The following is a 13,691-nucleotide window of genomic DNA, read 5'->3' on the forward strand; positions in this document are numbered from 1 at the left end:
GGGAGGGTGGGCTTTATCCCTTGGCTTGCAAGCTTGGGGTTCCAGGGGGAGACAGGAGGAAAGGGGTGCTTCAGAAGGTCCAGCTAGAGCAGCACACAGGGAGATCCATGATTCTCTGCTGCGGTCCAGCTGTGAGGCAAACAGAGAACAGAGAGGGGAGGCCACGGGGCAGGAGAGGAGTGCAGGGGACCCCTGTGGCAGCAAACAGGATGATATGGCTGAGGAGAGATCAGCTAGCAGGAAGAAAGGTAGGAAAGGGCAGAAGATGGTGAACAGTGGGAGAACAATGTTTTAAATGGAGGGGTTAGGGGCGCCTGGGTGGTTCAGTGGGTTAAGCCTCCGCCTTCGGCTCAGGTCATGATCTCGGGGTCCTGGGATTGGGCTCTCTGCTCAACGGGGAGTCTGCTTCCCCCCCACCCCCGCCTGCTGCTCTGCTTACTTGTGATCTCTCTCTGTGTCAAATAAATAAATAAATAAATAAATAAATAAAATTAAACAGAACAAAACAAAACAAACTTTAAATGGAGGGGTTAGGAAGCAGGCTCATTTTGGGGAAGAAAGATACTAGGTTTATCCCTAGATGAACTGAGCTATAGTGAGGCCCTTTGCCGCAGTTAGCTTCTGGAATTCTTTCTGAAGGAAGGTACTAAACATGGTCTTTCCCTGCTCCTGGGGAGTAGACAGTGGAGTCACGAGGAGGAGAGTGGCCCTGAGATCCCACCACCCCTAGAGCCGCCATGGTGGACCTACTGCCCCCAAGGGTGGGAAGAGGCATGGTAGGTACTCAGCAACTGTGGCGTGAATGAGCTTTGGGACTTCTTATTCAGCAGCCAGCATTATCTCCAAACAGATTTCCACTGTCACTATCCCAGTCAACATCTTTTCATGGCTCCCCAGTGCCACAAGCCAACCTTGCAGTCAGCCCAAGGTCTCCCCTTCACACCTCATGTCCAAGGGTGCTCCCTGCACAACCCCACTCCACTCCAGCCCCCAGTACTCAGGATGCCCTGGCTTTAGCATCCCACACTGCCCCCCACCCCTCCCCCTCCAAGGTCAGGCCGGTTCCTGCCCTGGCTTTTGTCCACACCGTTCTCTGTCCCCAGATGGCATGGCCTCCCTGTCCTCTGTCTGGTGAACTCACCCTGCCAATTCCTACTCAAATGTCCCATCCTCTCCAAAATCCCCTGTGTGTCCAAGGAAACTCTGACACCCTCTCTGTTCACATGTATGTGTTGAGCTCCTGAAGCTGTGGGCAGTCTTATCTTTGTAGCACCCCTGACCCAGTGCTATGCCCTGCTTACTCTCTTACTTAAACCATACGTGGTATCTATTTCATACAGCCTTATTTGGGGCTTAAAAACACACAAGTTTCCTTGATAGTTAGTAAGTAGTCCAAGGAAATTTGGAGTCAAAATTAATCAAATGTTAATATCGTAAAGAATGAGAATTAGCCATACTTAGCTATAATTTAGCAGGGAAATGAGAACAAAGACTTGGCATTTCCCTTTATTCAACCTGTGATCGTAGCATGCCAAAGAGAGAGCCAACCGCTTTCTCTTATACTCTGCTTTTCAGTCCAACTGTGTTACGTCATGCTTTAGAAAATCACATAGGCTCAATTCTTTCCAAACCCCAAATGCCCAAGCAAATCTGAACTGAAAAATTACTGTGTGATATGTATGTGTATTTATTTAACAGAAACTGTAATTGGGATACTTTGTCAAACTGGACCCAGACCTCCCTAAAGAGAAAGGCTTGTGTTTTTGCATTGTTTTTTTTTAAACAGCATTTTTATGCATCAATGCACGTATTTACCATTGTGGTCAGGAGGCATGGAGGACATTTTTGAGATTGGAATTCTTAAATGGGATTATTCAGATATAAGCTGGACTTGAAGGAGTTTCCAAGAATCTCAGCTCTTATCTCTATCTCATACGATAGATGAGAACAATACAGTTCATAATTTATTTCTATCCAGCAAGTATTTATTAAGCCCCAATCAATTGCCCAATAGTGGGCAAAAATGCGTATGTCACAGCATTTGCCTTTAAAGCACTCTTTCTTCTAGCAAGGGGAGCACATATGGAAATCTATAAGTGCAGGGAAATGAACAATAATAGAAAGCAACCGTAACATACATGTTTGCATAGATGCTACTTTCTCTGTCCCTATCAAATCTGGACTCTAAGCATTCTTCATATTCAGATCCTACAACCGATTCTTTTTTTTTTTTTAATTTTTAATTTTTTTTAAAGACTTTATTTATTTATTTGACAGAAAGAAATCACAAGCAGATGGAGAGGCAGGCAGAGAGAGAGAGAGAGAGGGAAGCAGGCTCCCTGCCGAGCAGAGAGCCTGATGCGGGACTCGATCCCAGGACCCTGAGATCATGACCTGAGCCGAAGGCAGCGGCTTAACCCACTGAGCCACCCAGGCACCCCCTACAACCGATTCTGAACCACGTTTAACCTTGGGCAGTTTTGTGGGGCATCACGGTGATGGAGTCAGTGGCAGGATTTAGTGTGAGCTGTGCCCATGGCCTGCTTTTAGAACCTTCATCCCTGGCAGTCGATGTTCACAGCCTAACAAAGAATAGTGGGGCTTTGTCCCAGTTTGTTGTTTGATTATACACATGGATTTCCCTTCATCAAGTTACGTACCTCTAGCAGTTATCCCCTAAAAGTTAACTTGGAGGGACGCCTGGGTGGCTCAGTTGGTTAAGCAGCTGCCTTCGGCTCAGGTCATGATCCCAGCGTCCTGGGATCGAGTCCCACATCGGGCTCCTTGCTCGGCAAGGAGCCTGCTTCTCCCTCTGTCTCTGCCTGCCATTCTGTCTGCCTGTGCTCGCTCTCTCTCCCCCCCTCTCTCTCTCTCTCTCTGATAAATAAATAAAATCTTTAAAAAAAAAAAAAACTTAAAAAAAAAAAGTTGACTTGGAGCTTTTGAAAACCCGACATGGACCTCCAGACAGAGATCCAGTCGTGCCTGTTGCTGGGGCGTGTTTCTGCAGACAGAGCCAGGAAACACATGCGTGTATAGGCACCCGTGTGTACACAGATGTAAAAGTGTGCACACTCCCACACACACATCTAAATGCACGTATAAATATGCACATACACATCCATCATTTCAAGATGGTGAATTCACACTATCTCAAAGTCAAATCCATCGCCACAGGGTTCTGTCTGGTCGTCCTTCATTTCATCTTTATTTCTTCTTCTCCACAGTGACATCCCTGGCTCCCAACACCAACCCTGGGTACAACACTTTGGAAAAGTATTTGGCAGAGCCCACTGTAACCAAGCCTGTGTGTGTGTGTGTGTGTGTGTGTGTGTGTGTGTGTGCGTGTGTGTGTGTGTGTGTGCACATGCGCGTGTGTGTATGCTCAGTTATATATATACATGTATACCCATAATCCAGCAATTCTACTTCTGGGCATATGGGCAGTAGAAATGAGGACTTATATCCAGCAAAACATACACAAATGTTTAAAGCAGTTTTACCCAGAAGAGCCAAAAACTAGAAGCAACCCAAAAGCCGATTAGTAATAGAGAAACCAAATAAATGGTGGCATATTCATATAATAGTAAGTTGCTATGAAAAAAAAGAGTTAGTGATAAATGCAACAATTTGGATGAATCTCATGGGCATAATGTTAGGTAAAAGATCTCCAGCACAAAAGATGTATGGTATTATTCCATTTATTTGAAATAAAAAAAAAAAAAAACGAGCAAAACTGTGGTGTTAGATGGCACAGTAGTGGTGAACCTTGGGTCTTGTAGGGACAGAGTAGTGACTTGGAGGGGACCATGAGGTTACCTTCTGGAGGTGTAGAATGGTCTTTATTCAGGTAGAAGACAGGTGTAATACAAATGTAAAAATCATCAGGCAGGGCACCTGGGTGGCTTTGCCAGTTAAGCCACTGCCTTCGTTTCAGGTCATGGTTTGAGGGGCCTGGGATGGAGCCCAGCATTGGGCTCCCTGCTCAGCGGGGAATCTGCTTCTCCCTCTCCCCACCCATGTCCTTCCGCCCCCACTCCTGCTTGTGCTGTCTCTCACTCTCTCTCTGAAATAAATAAATAAAATATTTAAAAAATATATTCCAAAATATCTAACAGCTGTAATATATGTGTTCATAATACATACGTGATTTCTGTTGGTGACACAGTCATGGTACTGCTAATACTGTGATTGCCTGCCGAATTTATAATGGAAGGCTACAATAAGTTTGTAACTGACGGACTCCTCCAGGGTGGTCATATGAAGTGAAGAGATGTGCTCCATTTTCAAGGTTATCCACGTTAGCTGACATACTCTGAGACTCACTTGGATTTGTGCCCATGTGTGAGCTCCCATGAAAGCTCACACACTGGAGTGAAAATGGCAGGGCTGTGGCCCTCCAGCTGGCCTTGTGGTGGCGACCAGTGATGTCCGACCCCTTTGCCCTTGAGCTTGTTATGCTACTTCCCAGATAGCTTCTAAGAACGGCTGAAACTTGGAATTTTGTTAGGAGGAGGAACTCAATTTTCATTTTCCGAAGGAAAAAACAGGGACAACTGGGTAGTTCAGTCAGTTAAGGGTCTGCCTTCCTCTTGGTCAGGATCCCAGGGATCCTGGGATCAAGCCCCACATCCCGCTCCCTGCTAAGTGGGAAGCCTGCTTCTCCCTCTCCCCCTGCCTGCAGCTCCTCCTGCTTGTTCTTTCTCTCTCTCTGACAAATAAATAAAATAAAATCTTATTTTTTTTTTAAGGAAGAAAAATAAACATGTCTAGATCACAGTAATCTGTTGGCAATAAAGAAACCAGCTTTTTGGTTGGATATGGGAATCAGTGGTTGGGTTGGCAACAGCGGGCATTAAATTGTGGAATAGGGGTGCCTGGGTGGCTCAGTGGGTTAAATCTCTGTCTTTGGCTCAGGTCATGATCTCAGGGTCCTGGGATCGAGTCCTGCATTGGGCTCTCTGCTCAGCAGGGAGCCTGCTTCCCCCTCTCTCTCTGCCTGCCTCTCTGCCTACTTGTGATCTCTGTCTGTCAAGTAAGTAAAATCTTAAAAAAAAGATTGTGGGATAAAGTGTCTGAGAAGCAGGGCTTGGATGAGTAAGCAATTTCTATATGAATCTTGGAAAAGAGCATTGTTGGTGCAGATAGTTAAGTCCAAATACATATGCCCAGTGTTGACAGCTAGAACGAATAAAATCCATATGTCAGACGAAAGTGGAGATTTCCTCATATTGACATAGCTGTGACAAGCTTCACCAAACCTTGACCTTCTGTGAACACACCCACTAGCAAGAGCCATGAGTCACCTGCACCTTTTTGTGGGGTAGTTCTGGACACCATTACATAGCGCTGAAACTGCTTACAGGCACGTAAATTGTAAGGGCGGCTGCTTTCAATATGCAAGCCCAGGTGGGGGCTAGTGCTGGACCTATTTCAGAAGCTAACCTGTGGGCATATGGAACCAGGCCCGTGTCTGCTAAAAATCTCACATGCTTTGCTATTATATGGTGAAAGTTTCATCTAAACCCCGAGAGCGGGTGCTGGGGTAACAGTCGTAGATGGTAAAAAAAATTTGGGGTCTCTGTGTTTTATTTCCTGGAAAGCCTATGCAGTTCTCCCCTGTGCAGTATTTCAAATGGTTTTTAATGGATTTTTTTGGTTTGCAGATAACAACCTCTTCTACAAGATGGCCATTAAGAGCAATAAAAGCTTAGCCAGAACTTACCTCAGTTTTGAGCTTTGGTTGCTCTGAATGGGATTTTAAGAAGAGCCAAAAAAGAAAGGGAAAACATGTATATCCCTCAGGAGTATTTCTGCTTGTATCATGTCTTTTATATTAACTAAAAAAGATATGTTTTAAAGAAGGCAATCTCTGAGTATGGTAAAACAAATTTTAAATGGCAATTAAAAAGATATAAAAAGCAAAATAAATGTTTCCATTCTCATCTCCCATCCCAACCTAAACCCTAGTTCCTGTTCCCAAATATTTACAGTTCTATGACTTTCTCTGAAAAGTTTTGTGTGTGCATACATGTTTTATGTATATGCTCTGACTTAAAAGTATACACAAATGAGATCATACCAAATACACTGTTCTGCATTTGGTTTCATTTAAAAATTTATCACAGAGTTCTTTCCATACCCCTATACACAGACCCATCTTACCATTTTGGGGGCTGCATGGAACCCACTGCATAAACATTCAGTATGACAAATTATGTAAGCAATTCTCTACTGAAGGGTATTTGGGTTGATCGGGGGTTTTCTCTCAAAAAAAAAAAAAAATCTGCAGGGAATATCCTTGTTACAAACAATTTTGTATACTTAAAAAAGTATATCTCTCAAAGTAGTCTCCTACAGGTACAATTTTAGGTCAAGTGTACAGGCACTTGAAGTTTTAGCCATATAACCAACTGGCCCTCTAGTATGGTTAACTGGGATTGCCTTCCCACCGACAGTAATAGATGCTTGCTTACTCACACACCTGCTAATTCTGGCGATATTAAATATTCTCAAACTTTTGTCTGTCTGGTGGCTCAAGAAGATCCCAGTGCAGTTTTGATTTTCATTTCTTAAATTATAAGTAAAGCAGAGCATCTTTCCATTTGCGTATGGAGTATTTGTACTTGGTTTTCTCTGAATTGCCTGCTCATCATTCTTTGCCTATCTTTCTTTTGAGCTGGTGTCTTTTTCTGCTATGTATTTTTGTGTTCAGCAAATGTGGATTCCTACTATGTGGTAAGCACTGCACCGGTCACTAGAGCTGTAACAGTGAGGAAACACCCATCAGAGCTTCTGGGGCTCCAGGAGACGGGTATTAGTCCAGCCATGCTCTGAATGGATGTGTGTAGAGACTGAGTTAAGCCCTCTGGAAGAGAGGATTTTGCATGCCTTAGAGCACATGAAAGAAGCACAGGCCTGAACTGGGAGTTAGGGAAGACTTCCCTAAGGAGCTGTCATCTAAAGAACAAATACAGTTCAAGGTTCAGAGAAATACTTCTGGAGGAAAGAACAGATTGTGGAGGGAACATGATGAGGTAGATGAGTGAAAAGAAGGCCAAGGAGCAGAGTACAAAGAACAGAAAAATGTAGGATGAGTTTCCACTATTTCACCATGGGCCCAACCCGTTAAAGATTAGGGGTTTCTTCTCTTACAGAAATAGAAAGCTATTGAAGGGTGTTGAGCCAACAGAGGATGGTCAAACCTGCATTCCAAAGAGATTACTCTGGCTGAAAAGAAGGGAAATAAGTAGACCAATTAGAAGGCTTTGAGTTATATGAGATCTGGCGGTGGTCTTGCCCTGGATTATGGCAGTGGACTTGGTGAGAAGTTGATGGGTTCAAGAAATATGGAGGAAGTCAAATAAAATTTGATGATTGGATTGGATATAGGGATAAGGAAAGGGGGGGGCAGGATAATTCCTCCATTTCTAATGAAGTGGATGGTAGTACCACTTACTGACATAGGAGACCCTGGAGGGGGTCAAGGATGAGGTCAGTCTTGGGCATCTGCATGAAGCAAGTAAGCCATCAGATAAAGAAGTCAGGGACCAGAGGAGAAATCTGGGTGGAAACAGAAATTTGGAAGCCACCAGAATACAATAATTAAAGCCATGGCATTGCCCAAGAAAGTACAGCACGCAAATCAGATCTACTCTTCATCCTCAAGGAATGCTAATAGTCAGTCACCGAGTAGAGAAAGATGATGCAGAAAAGAAAGAACAGATGAGCAGCCTTAGAGCAGGAGGAGAACAAGAATGTTTCCATTAGGATGGAGTGGTCACCTGTGCCAGATGCTACTGAGACATCTAGCAAGGGAAGGCCTGGAAGATCCCCACTGGGTTTAGCAACACGGAGGGCTTGCTAGCATTAATTTGAATTGTTTCAGGGGGATATAGGGGACAGCAGTCAGGTTGGAGCTGGCTGAGGATGAAGGGGAAGTGAGGAATTGAAGAGACCATATGGACCACTCTTAGGTGTGGTTTTGAGAGAAAACAGCCCTGAACCTACTCTTCCTCAGTCTCTACTTTTGACCTTCTTTGCCACTCAGTAAGCTGAATTGATCTGATAATTCAGTATTCAGTGCTCCACAGCTGTGGTCTCCCAGTGGCTATGGGAACCAGTCAGCCAGGGATGGAGTCTGCGGGGGTCTCCGCCTCTAAAAAGGAAGCTCTTCCACCCCTTGGAGCAGCTCTGATTCTGCCGACCCCCAGAGACCCACTGTAGAAACACTGCTGAAAATGGGTTTAAAAAACAAAGAGTCCCTTTATTTTAGAGACACCTCCTGAAAAATGTAAGGATAAATGGGTCTGGGATTTGCAGAGTGAAACAGGGTAAGCCATGAATTGATAATAACTGAAGTTGGGTGATATAGACACAAGGGTTTATGAACTGTTCTCACTGCTTCATTTATACATAAATTTTCCCCTAATACATGGTAAAAAATTAAATTTAGTAACTGTGCAAGTGAAGTTGCAGAGAGCCAGTGACCATCACAGGCCCACTATGTAATGACACATAACACCCGATATCTTCTAAACCCAATCCAACATTGCCTTGGGGATTTCACGGTGCCAAATGTTCTCATAGGCTGTCCTCTCTTCTCTCATTAACTGAACACTTTGTTCCTTGCCCCTCTTCTCCTCTCTTACCTCCCTCCTACGTATGGACATAGTTCTGTCACTTCTCATCTTCACGAATTTGAACAAGTTCCCTCTCATCCCTGAACCATGCTCCGAGAGACAGGGACAGACACCTGCTTAGCAGTTCGTGAGGGTCAATCTTGACTGTGTACGTGGAAGCCTCTAGCAGGGTTCATAGCCTCAAAAACCCACAGGAGTCTGGAAGGTCATACAAATGAATGAAGGTGATCAGGTAGGAGAAAATCATGGGACCTGCTTGACCTATCTTTAGCGTTGTCACTTTTAGTAGACCTACAAGTAGAAAGAATTCTAAGAAAACTTCTGTTCTGTGAGAGAAATCACATGCAAGCATGATCGTAGATGGGATAAATAATCCACAATCCTAAATGAATGGGCAATATACTGAGACTTAGCCTCAGTGTTGGGGAGTTGTAGGGAGCAGTGGGGTTGGAACAAACCAGAGCACACACACCCCATCTAACGGGGCGGTCCTCCTCAGCTCCAGCTGGTTGCTGCCGTGAGGGGATGTGGAGCCAAAGCTAACATGTCTTCTTGTTTTACAAGACAAGCTAGAAGCTAGGGAACCCAAGTTGAGTTTGGGTTTAATTATTTCAAAACAAAACAAAACACGATGAAGGCCAAACTAAGCTTCTCTGTGGGCCAAAATCAGCTCCCGGGCTGCCCACGTGCCACCTCTCACCCAGATAGTGGGATATAACATGATTCCTCTTCCTCTTTCCTCTTCTTCCTCTGACTCTCCCCTTCCCCTCTCCATTTCCACATCCTTCTCTCCTAACCACCCCCACTCCTCCATTCTCTACTAAGTCCAAGTAGTGGAAGGGCTTGAACGGGTGGAAGAAGTGATCGGGCCCTAGATTCCTCAGGGCCGAGCTCATGGCCTGCCATAGTGAGTCTTCTTCATAGCGGATCTTTATAGTGGATCTTCGGGAAACACTTTGATGAATGAATGAGCCAGCAGCTAGGGGGCAGGGGACCCATTCACTCTCTTGTGCACACCCTTGTCTTACATGAGGAACTGTCTCGTTGTTCTTGCCAGCTTTGCGAAGTCGTTCCGGCCGCTCAATCATCAACGGGAACTGGGCGATTGACCGGCCAGGAAGGTACGAGGGTGGAGGGACAATGTTCACCTACAAGCGTCCGAATGAGATTTCGAGCACCGCTGGAGAATCCTTTCTGGCTGAAGGCCCCACGAATGAGATCTTGGATGTCTATGTGAGTTTGCATGTTTCCGGACGGTTGGGATTCTGCATCTTGTTTCTTCCCAGGACCACACGTAGCACAGATAAGCGACAAATCGGTGCCTGTGGTCAATAAAACCATTCGAGCTGAGCCTTTTGAGGTGTCTGGGTGCTTGGTGTCCATCTTTGCCATTCTGAATGTCCCTAGTTCTTAGAAACCTAACCTCTACCAGATGCTTATTACCCTCCAAGTTTATGGACCTCCTAAAACCGTTTTTACTTGTTGAACCAAATCAGAGGCAAAACATATCCTTTATTTCATGAGCATTGGCTTCCCTCCAGGCACTTTTCTCCTAATGCTAATTTGGCATGTTTTCTTTTTATGGCAAAAGAAAGCAAATGCCTAAAGCAAGACAAGACCGCTCAAGTTCCCAGCCCTCTTCAAATTCTATTAAAGCGAATGAAGAAATGAGAACTCCAGAGTACTCCACATGATACAATAAAGCTCGGAGTAACAATACGGAGGTTTACTACAGGTTCCTTACCTGGCAGAAGACACAATTTGGGATTTATTTTACAAGAAACTAAATTATGAGCTCGCCCCAGATTTAAAATGGTCCTTATTTTTAAAAGAAAGCACTAAAATCCAGTCTTCTTCAAAAGATCAGGAAATTTTAAAAAGTGACAAGAAATAAAAAGCTCGAAATCGGGTTTTGATAAAGACGAGCTCACCCACAGACCTGCGTTCTCTTACCGTCTCCAAAGCCATGCGACTCTACATGCTACTTTGCTGTGTTAGAATTTTATAAGTATTAGTTCTCCCAACTATATAGTTACATGTTCATTCCTGTTGGGCCTGGAGGCTCATAGACTAGAAACTATAAAAGAAGCCTTGTTATAGTTAATTTTGAATTTTTTTTTTTAAGACTGTCCAGTTGGTTGTTGGACTCTGGGTAAGTTTCAAATGGCATCAGGGGTAAAAACCCCGGTTGTGAAGGGGCCACTGTGGGTGGTCTAGGATGCGGTGGCCAAGAATAACTTCATAAATGGGACAAGGGTTGCACTGGCAGGACGCTCATGCAGAAGAGGCATGAGAGAGGCAAGGAGAGCTTCTGGCCTCAGACCCACTGTCAGAATATGTGAAAAGAGAAATGAGGGAATTAGGGGTCAACAGCGAACCAGAGACCATGCCCCTTCATCCCTTGGGGTTCTGTTTACAACCATGGGTCCTATATGTCAGGAGCTCAGGGGTTCTCATGTTTGCCTTCCCTCGGTGGTTTGTAGAATGGAGGCCCCAGTTCCCATGGAGAGAGCGGGTAAGGGATGATAGCGGACAGAATCACACTCCCATGAACCAGCAAGACCCACCGTGCCGGGCTGACTCGGAGATGCTCGCGGCTTTAAAGGACCAAAGAGACAGCTCTGACCCTAAGCTTTTCGTCCAATGAGGAAATCAAAAACTGTGAGACCATGGGGCTTGCTCAAGGTGACACAACTGGTCAAAGGAGGGCCCCTTTAGAAAGCAGTGGAGACAGAAATATCAGAATGGGACAGTGTCTCCTTGCCTGGCTCATAGTCAGATAGCAGATCCCCGTTCTGCCGCTCCGTTTAAGCCCAGCACCCTGCTTCTCACCAGGAAGGCCCTGGGCACAAAGGACTGTGTGTTCTGAAGCCAGTAGAGAGGGATTTATTCTGCCAAGCCGTGCTGATTTATGTTGTGTTTTCGGTCCCAGACGATGTTTAATTCCTGACTTCCACGGCCTTCTGCAGCTTCCTGCTTGATATCCTGCTTTGGTCATTGCTGCCTGAGAGGACAGGAACCAGGGAGACTTACTTCCCTGACACTAGTTGTCCTGAACTCTCTTTGTGGTTCTAGAGCTTTTCATAGATGAGAGGGGACAAGACCCAGAAAATGCATTGGAGAGGGTGGGGCAGGCCCTTCCTGAGCCAACCTCATGGCTAGGTAGGGTTCTTTGAAGGAACATGAAGGCTCCCAGGCTGGCTCTGCCCAAGAGGGCTGGCTCTTCTCGGCGTGACTGTATCTCGCCACCTAGTGTTCAAAGGTGCCCCCCTGGAGAGGACACGTGGCTTGGCCATTTTGAGCTTACGGAGCACAATCTAAACCATGATGTTAAGATGGTTGAGAGCCCACGGAAAGGCTCTGCTACCATTGCTCCCGTCTTTCTATTTGGGATGTATAACATCTTGACTTTCAGCCCAGTTTTCTTCTAAGTCCTTCACCCTTCAAAAGCAAATAACAAAAAACCATCCAGAAAGAGCTTTCCTTTAACCTGTCACAGGTTCACTAATATAATTAGATCTGAATCAACCCACTCATGTGTAGATAGTGCCATGCAAACTGGGGAACCCTGGGCCAGCAGGAGAGGGATGTGAGCGTGTGCAGGTGCAGTGACATTGACCTCTGTGTTGTCAGATGATCCACCAGCAGCCCAATCCCGGAGTCCACTATGAGTATGTCATCATGGGGACCAACGCCATCAGCCCGCAGGTGCCTCCTCATAGGAGACCAGGTAAAACCTCTTGTTCTATAGCCAACCACCCCTGCCCCCAGTCATTTCTTTTCAAAGCCCTCTGTCTCTTCTCGTGCATCTCCCTTGTGTCTCTCAGTCAACACAGAGAAAACGCATGGGCGCGCCCTTGACATCAGAGGATGCTTCACCATTTATCTGAGCCTTTGCTGATAAGAGGGTCCCATTCACTTGATTCAAACACGAGGTGAACACCCTGACTCTGTCTTTCCAGTTCATTATCTAGAGATACCCGATATTAGTTCCCTCTAGCTGCCACATAACACATTACGTCAAACGTGGTGGCTTAAAACAACACAAATTTGCTATCCTATAGTTCGGGAAGGTCAGGAGTCCAAAATGGGTTCTGCTGGGCTGGAATCAAGGTGTCGGCAGGCCATGCTCCCTTTGGAGGTTCTAGAAGGTTCTGTCACCCTGCCCTTTTCACTTCGAGAGGCCTCCTGCACTCCTTGCTTCTTGGCTTCTTCCTGCATGGCACCTTCGGATCTTGGGCTCTGACCCCCTTCTTCCATCATCACATCTCTGGGCTCCCCAGACAATCCAAGACCATTCTCCTTCCCCAGATCTTCTAACTTCATCACATCTGCAAAGCCCCTTTTGCCATATGAGGTATCATCCTCACAGATTAGGATGCAGGCACCTTCAGAGGGCCATTATTCTGTCCACCTCGGGCCTTTTCTCTTGGTCCCCTTTTCTTCTACCGACACTACTTTGACTTGTAAGGAAAGAATAGTAAGTTCACACCTAATTATCTACCTCTTTCCTGTGGGCTTTGCGATATACAAGCAAGCAGCCCTCTGGCTCTGTAGAAGTTTCTTTACCAGATGATAACGGAACCCACCACCTCTCTCTCCGCCTGCTTCTGTCTACTTATGCTCTGTCAAATAAATTTTAAAAAATTAACAAATGGAAACTCAGAAACAGGGACTTTATGTCTAGGTCCCACAGTGACTTCAGTCCCCTGTCTGTTATACCACCTAGGGTTAGCTGCTCTGACATCTGTCCCAGCAATGAGGGCACAGTTGTGAGGCCTGGCCCTCCATATGGATAACTGGGTTATCTGACTGTCACAGGTCAGGGGAGGAGCCACCCAGCTCTTTGGAGACAGCAGGATGTGAGCCGGGCACGTGGGCTGTGCGTGTTGTCCAAACTGAACATCAGCACACTCAGCCCAACACGATGGGCAAGCCATTTGCAGGAATGGTACACAGTCTGAGAAACAAGGTTCAGATGGCAGAGTATGGATGTTCCTGAGATATGATGCTGATGGATAAGGACAGTTGGACAGACTATTCAAAATC

At 45.6% G+C, this 13,691-nt stretch overlaps 1 protein-coding gene across 2 annotated transcripts in view; it reads left to right on the top strand.

Moving 5' to 3' along the window:
* THSD4 (thrombospondin type 1 domain containing 4) overlaps nt 1–13,691 on the top strand; it is a 557,289-nt gene that overhangs the window by 501,376 nt on the left and 42,222 nt on the right. For both annotated transcript variants that reach the window (XM_059371952.1, XM_059371953.1), the window contains 2 exons: nt 9,700–9,875; nt 12,276–12,372. In XM_059371952.1, the coding sequence (XP_059227935.1) occupies nt 9,700–9,875; nt 12,276–12,372 (273 nt within the window). The remainder of the gene's footprint in view (nt 1–9,699; nt 9,876–12,275; nt 12,373–13,691) is intronic.

This window comes from Mustela nigripes, chromosome 13 (genome assembly GCF_022355385.1).
Source record: "Mustela nigripes isolate SB6536 chromosome 13, MUSNIG.SB6536, whole genome shotgun sequence".
NCBI lineage: Eukaryota > Metazoa > Chordata > Mammalia > Carnivora > Mustelidae > Mustela > Mustela nigripes.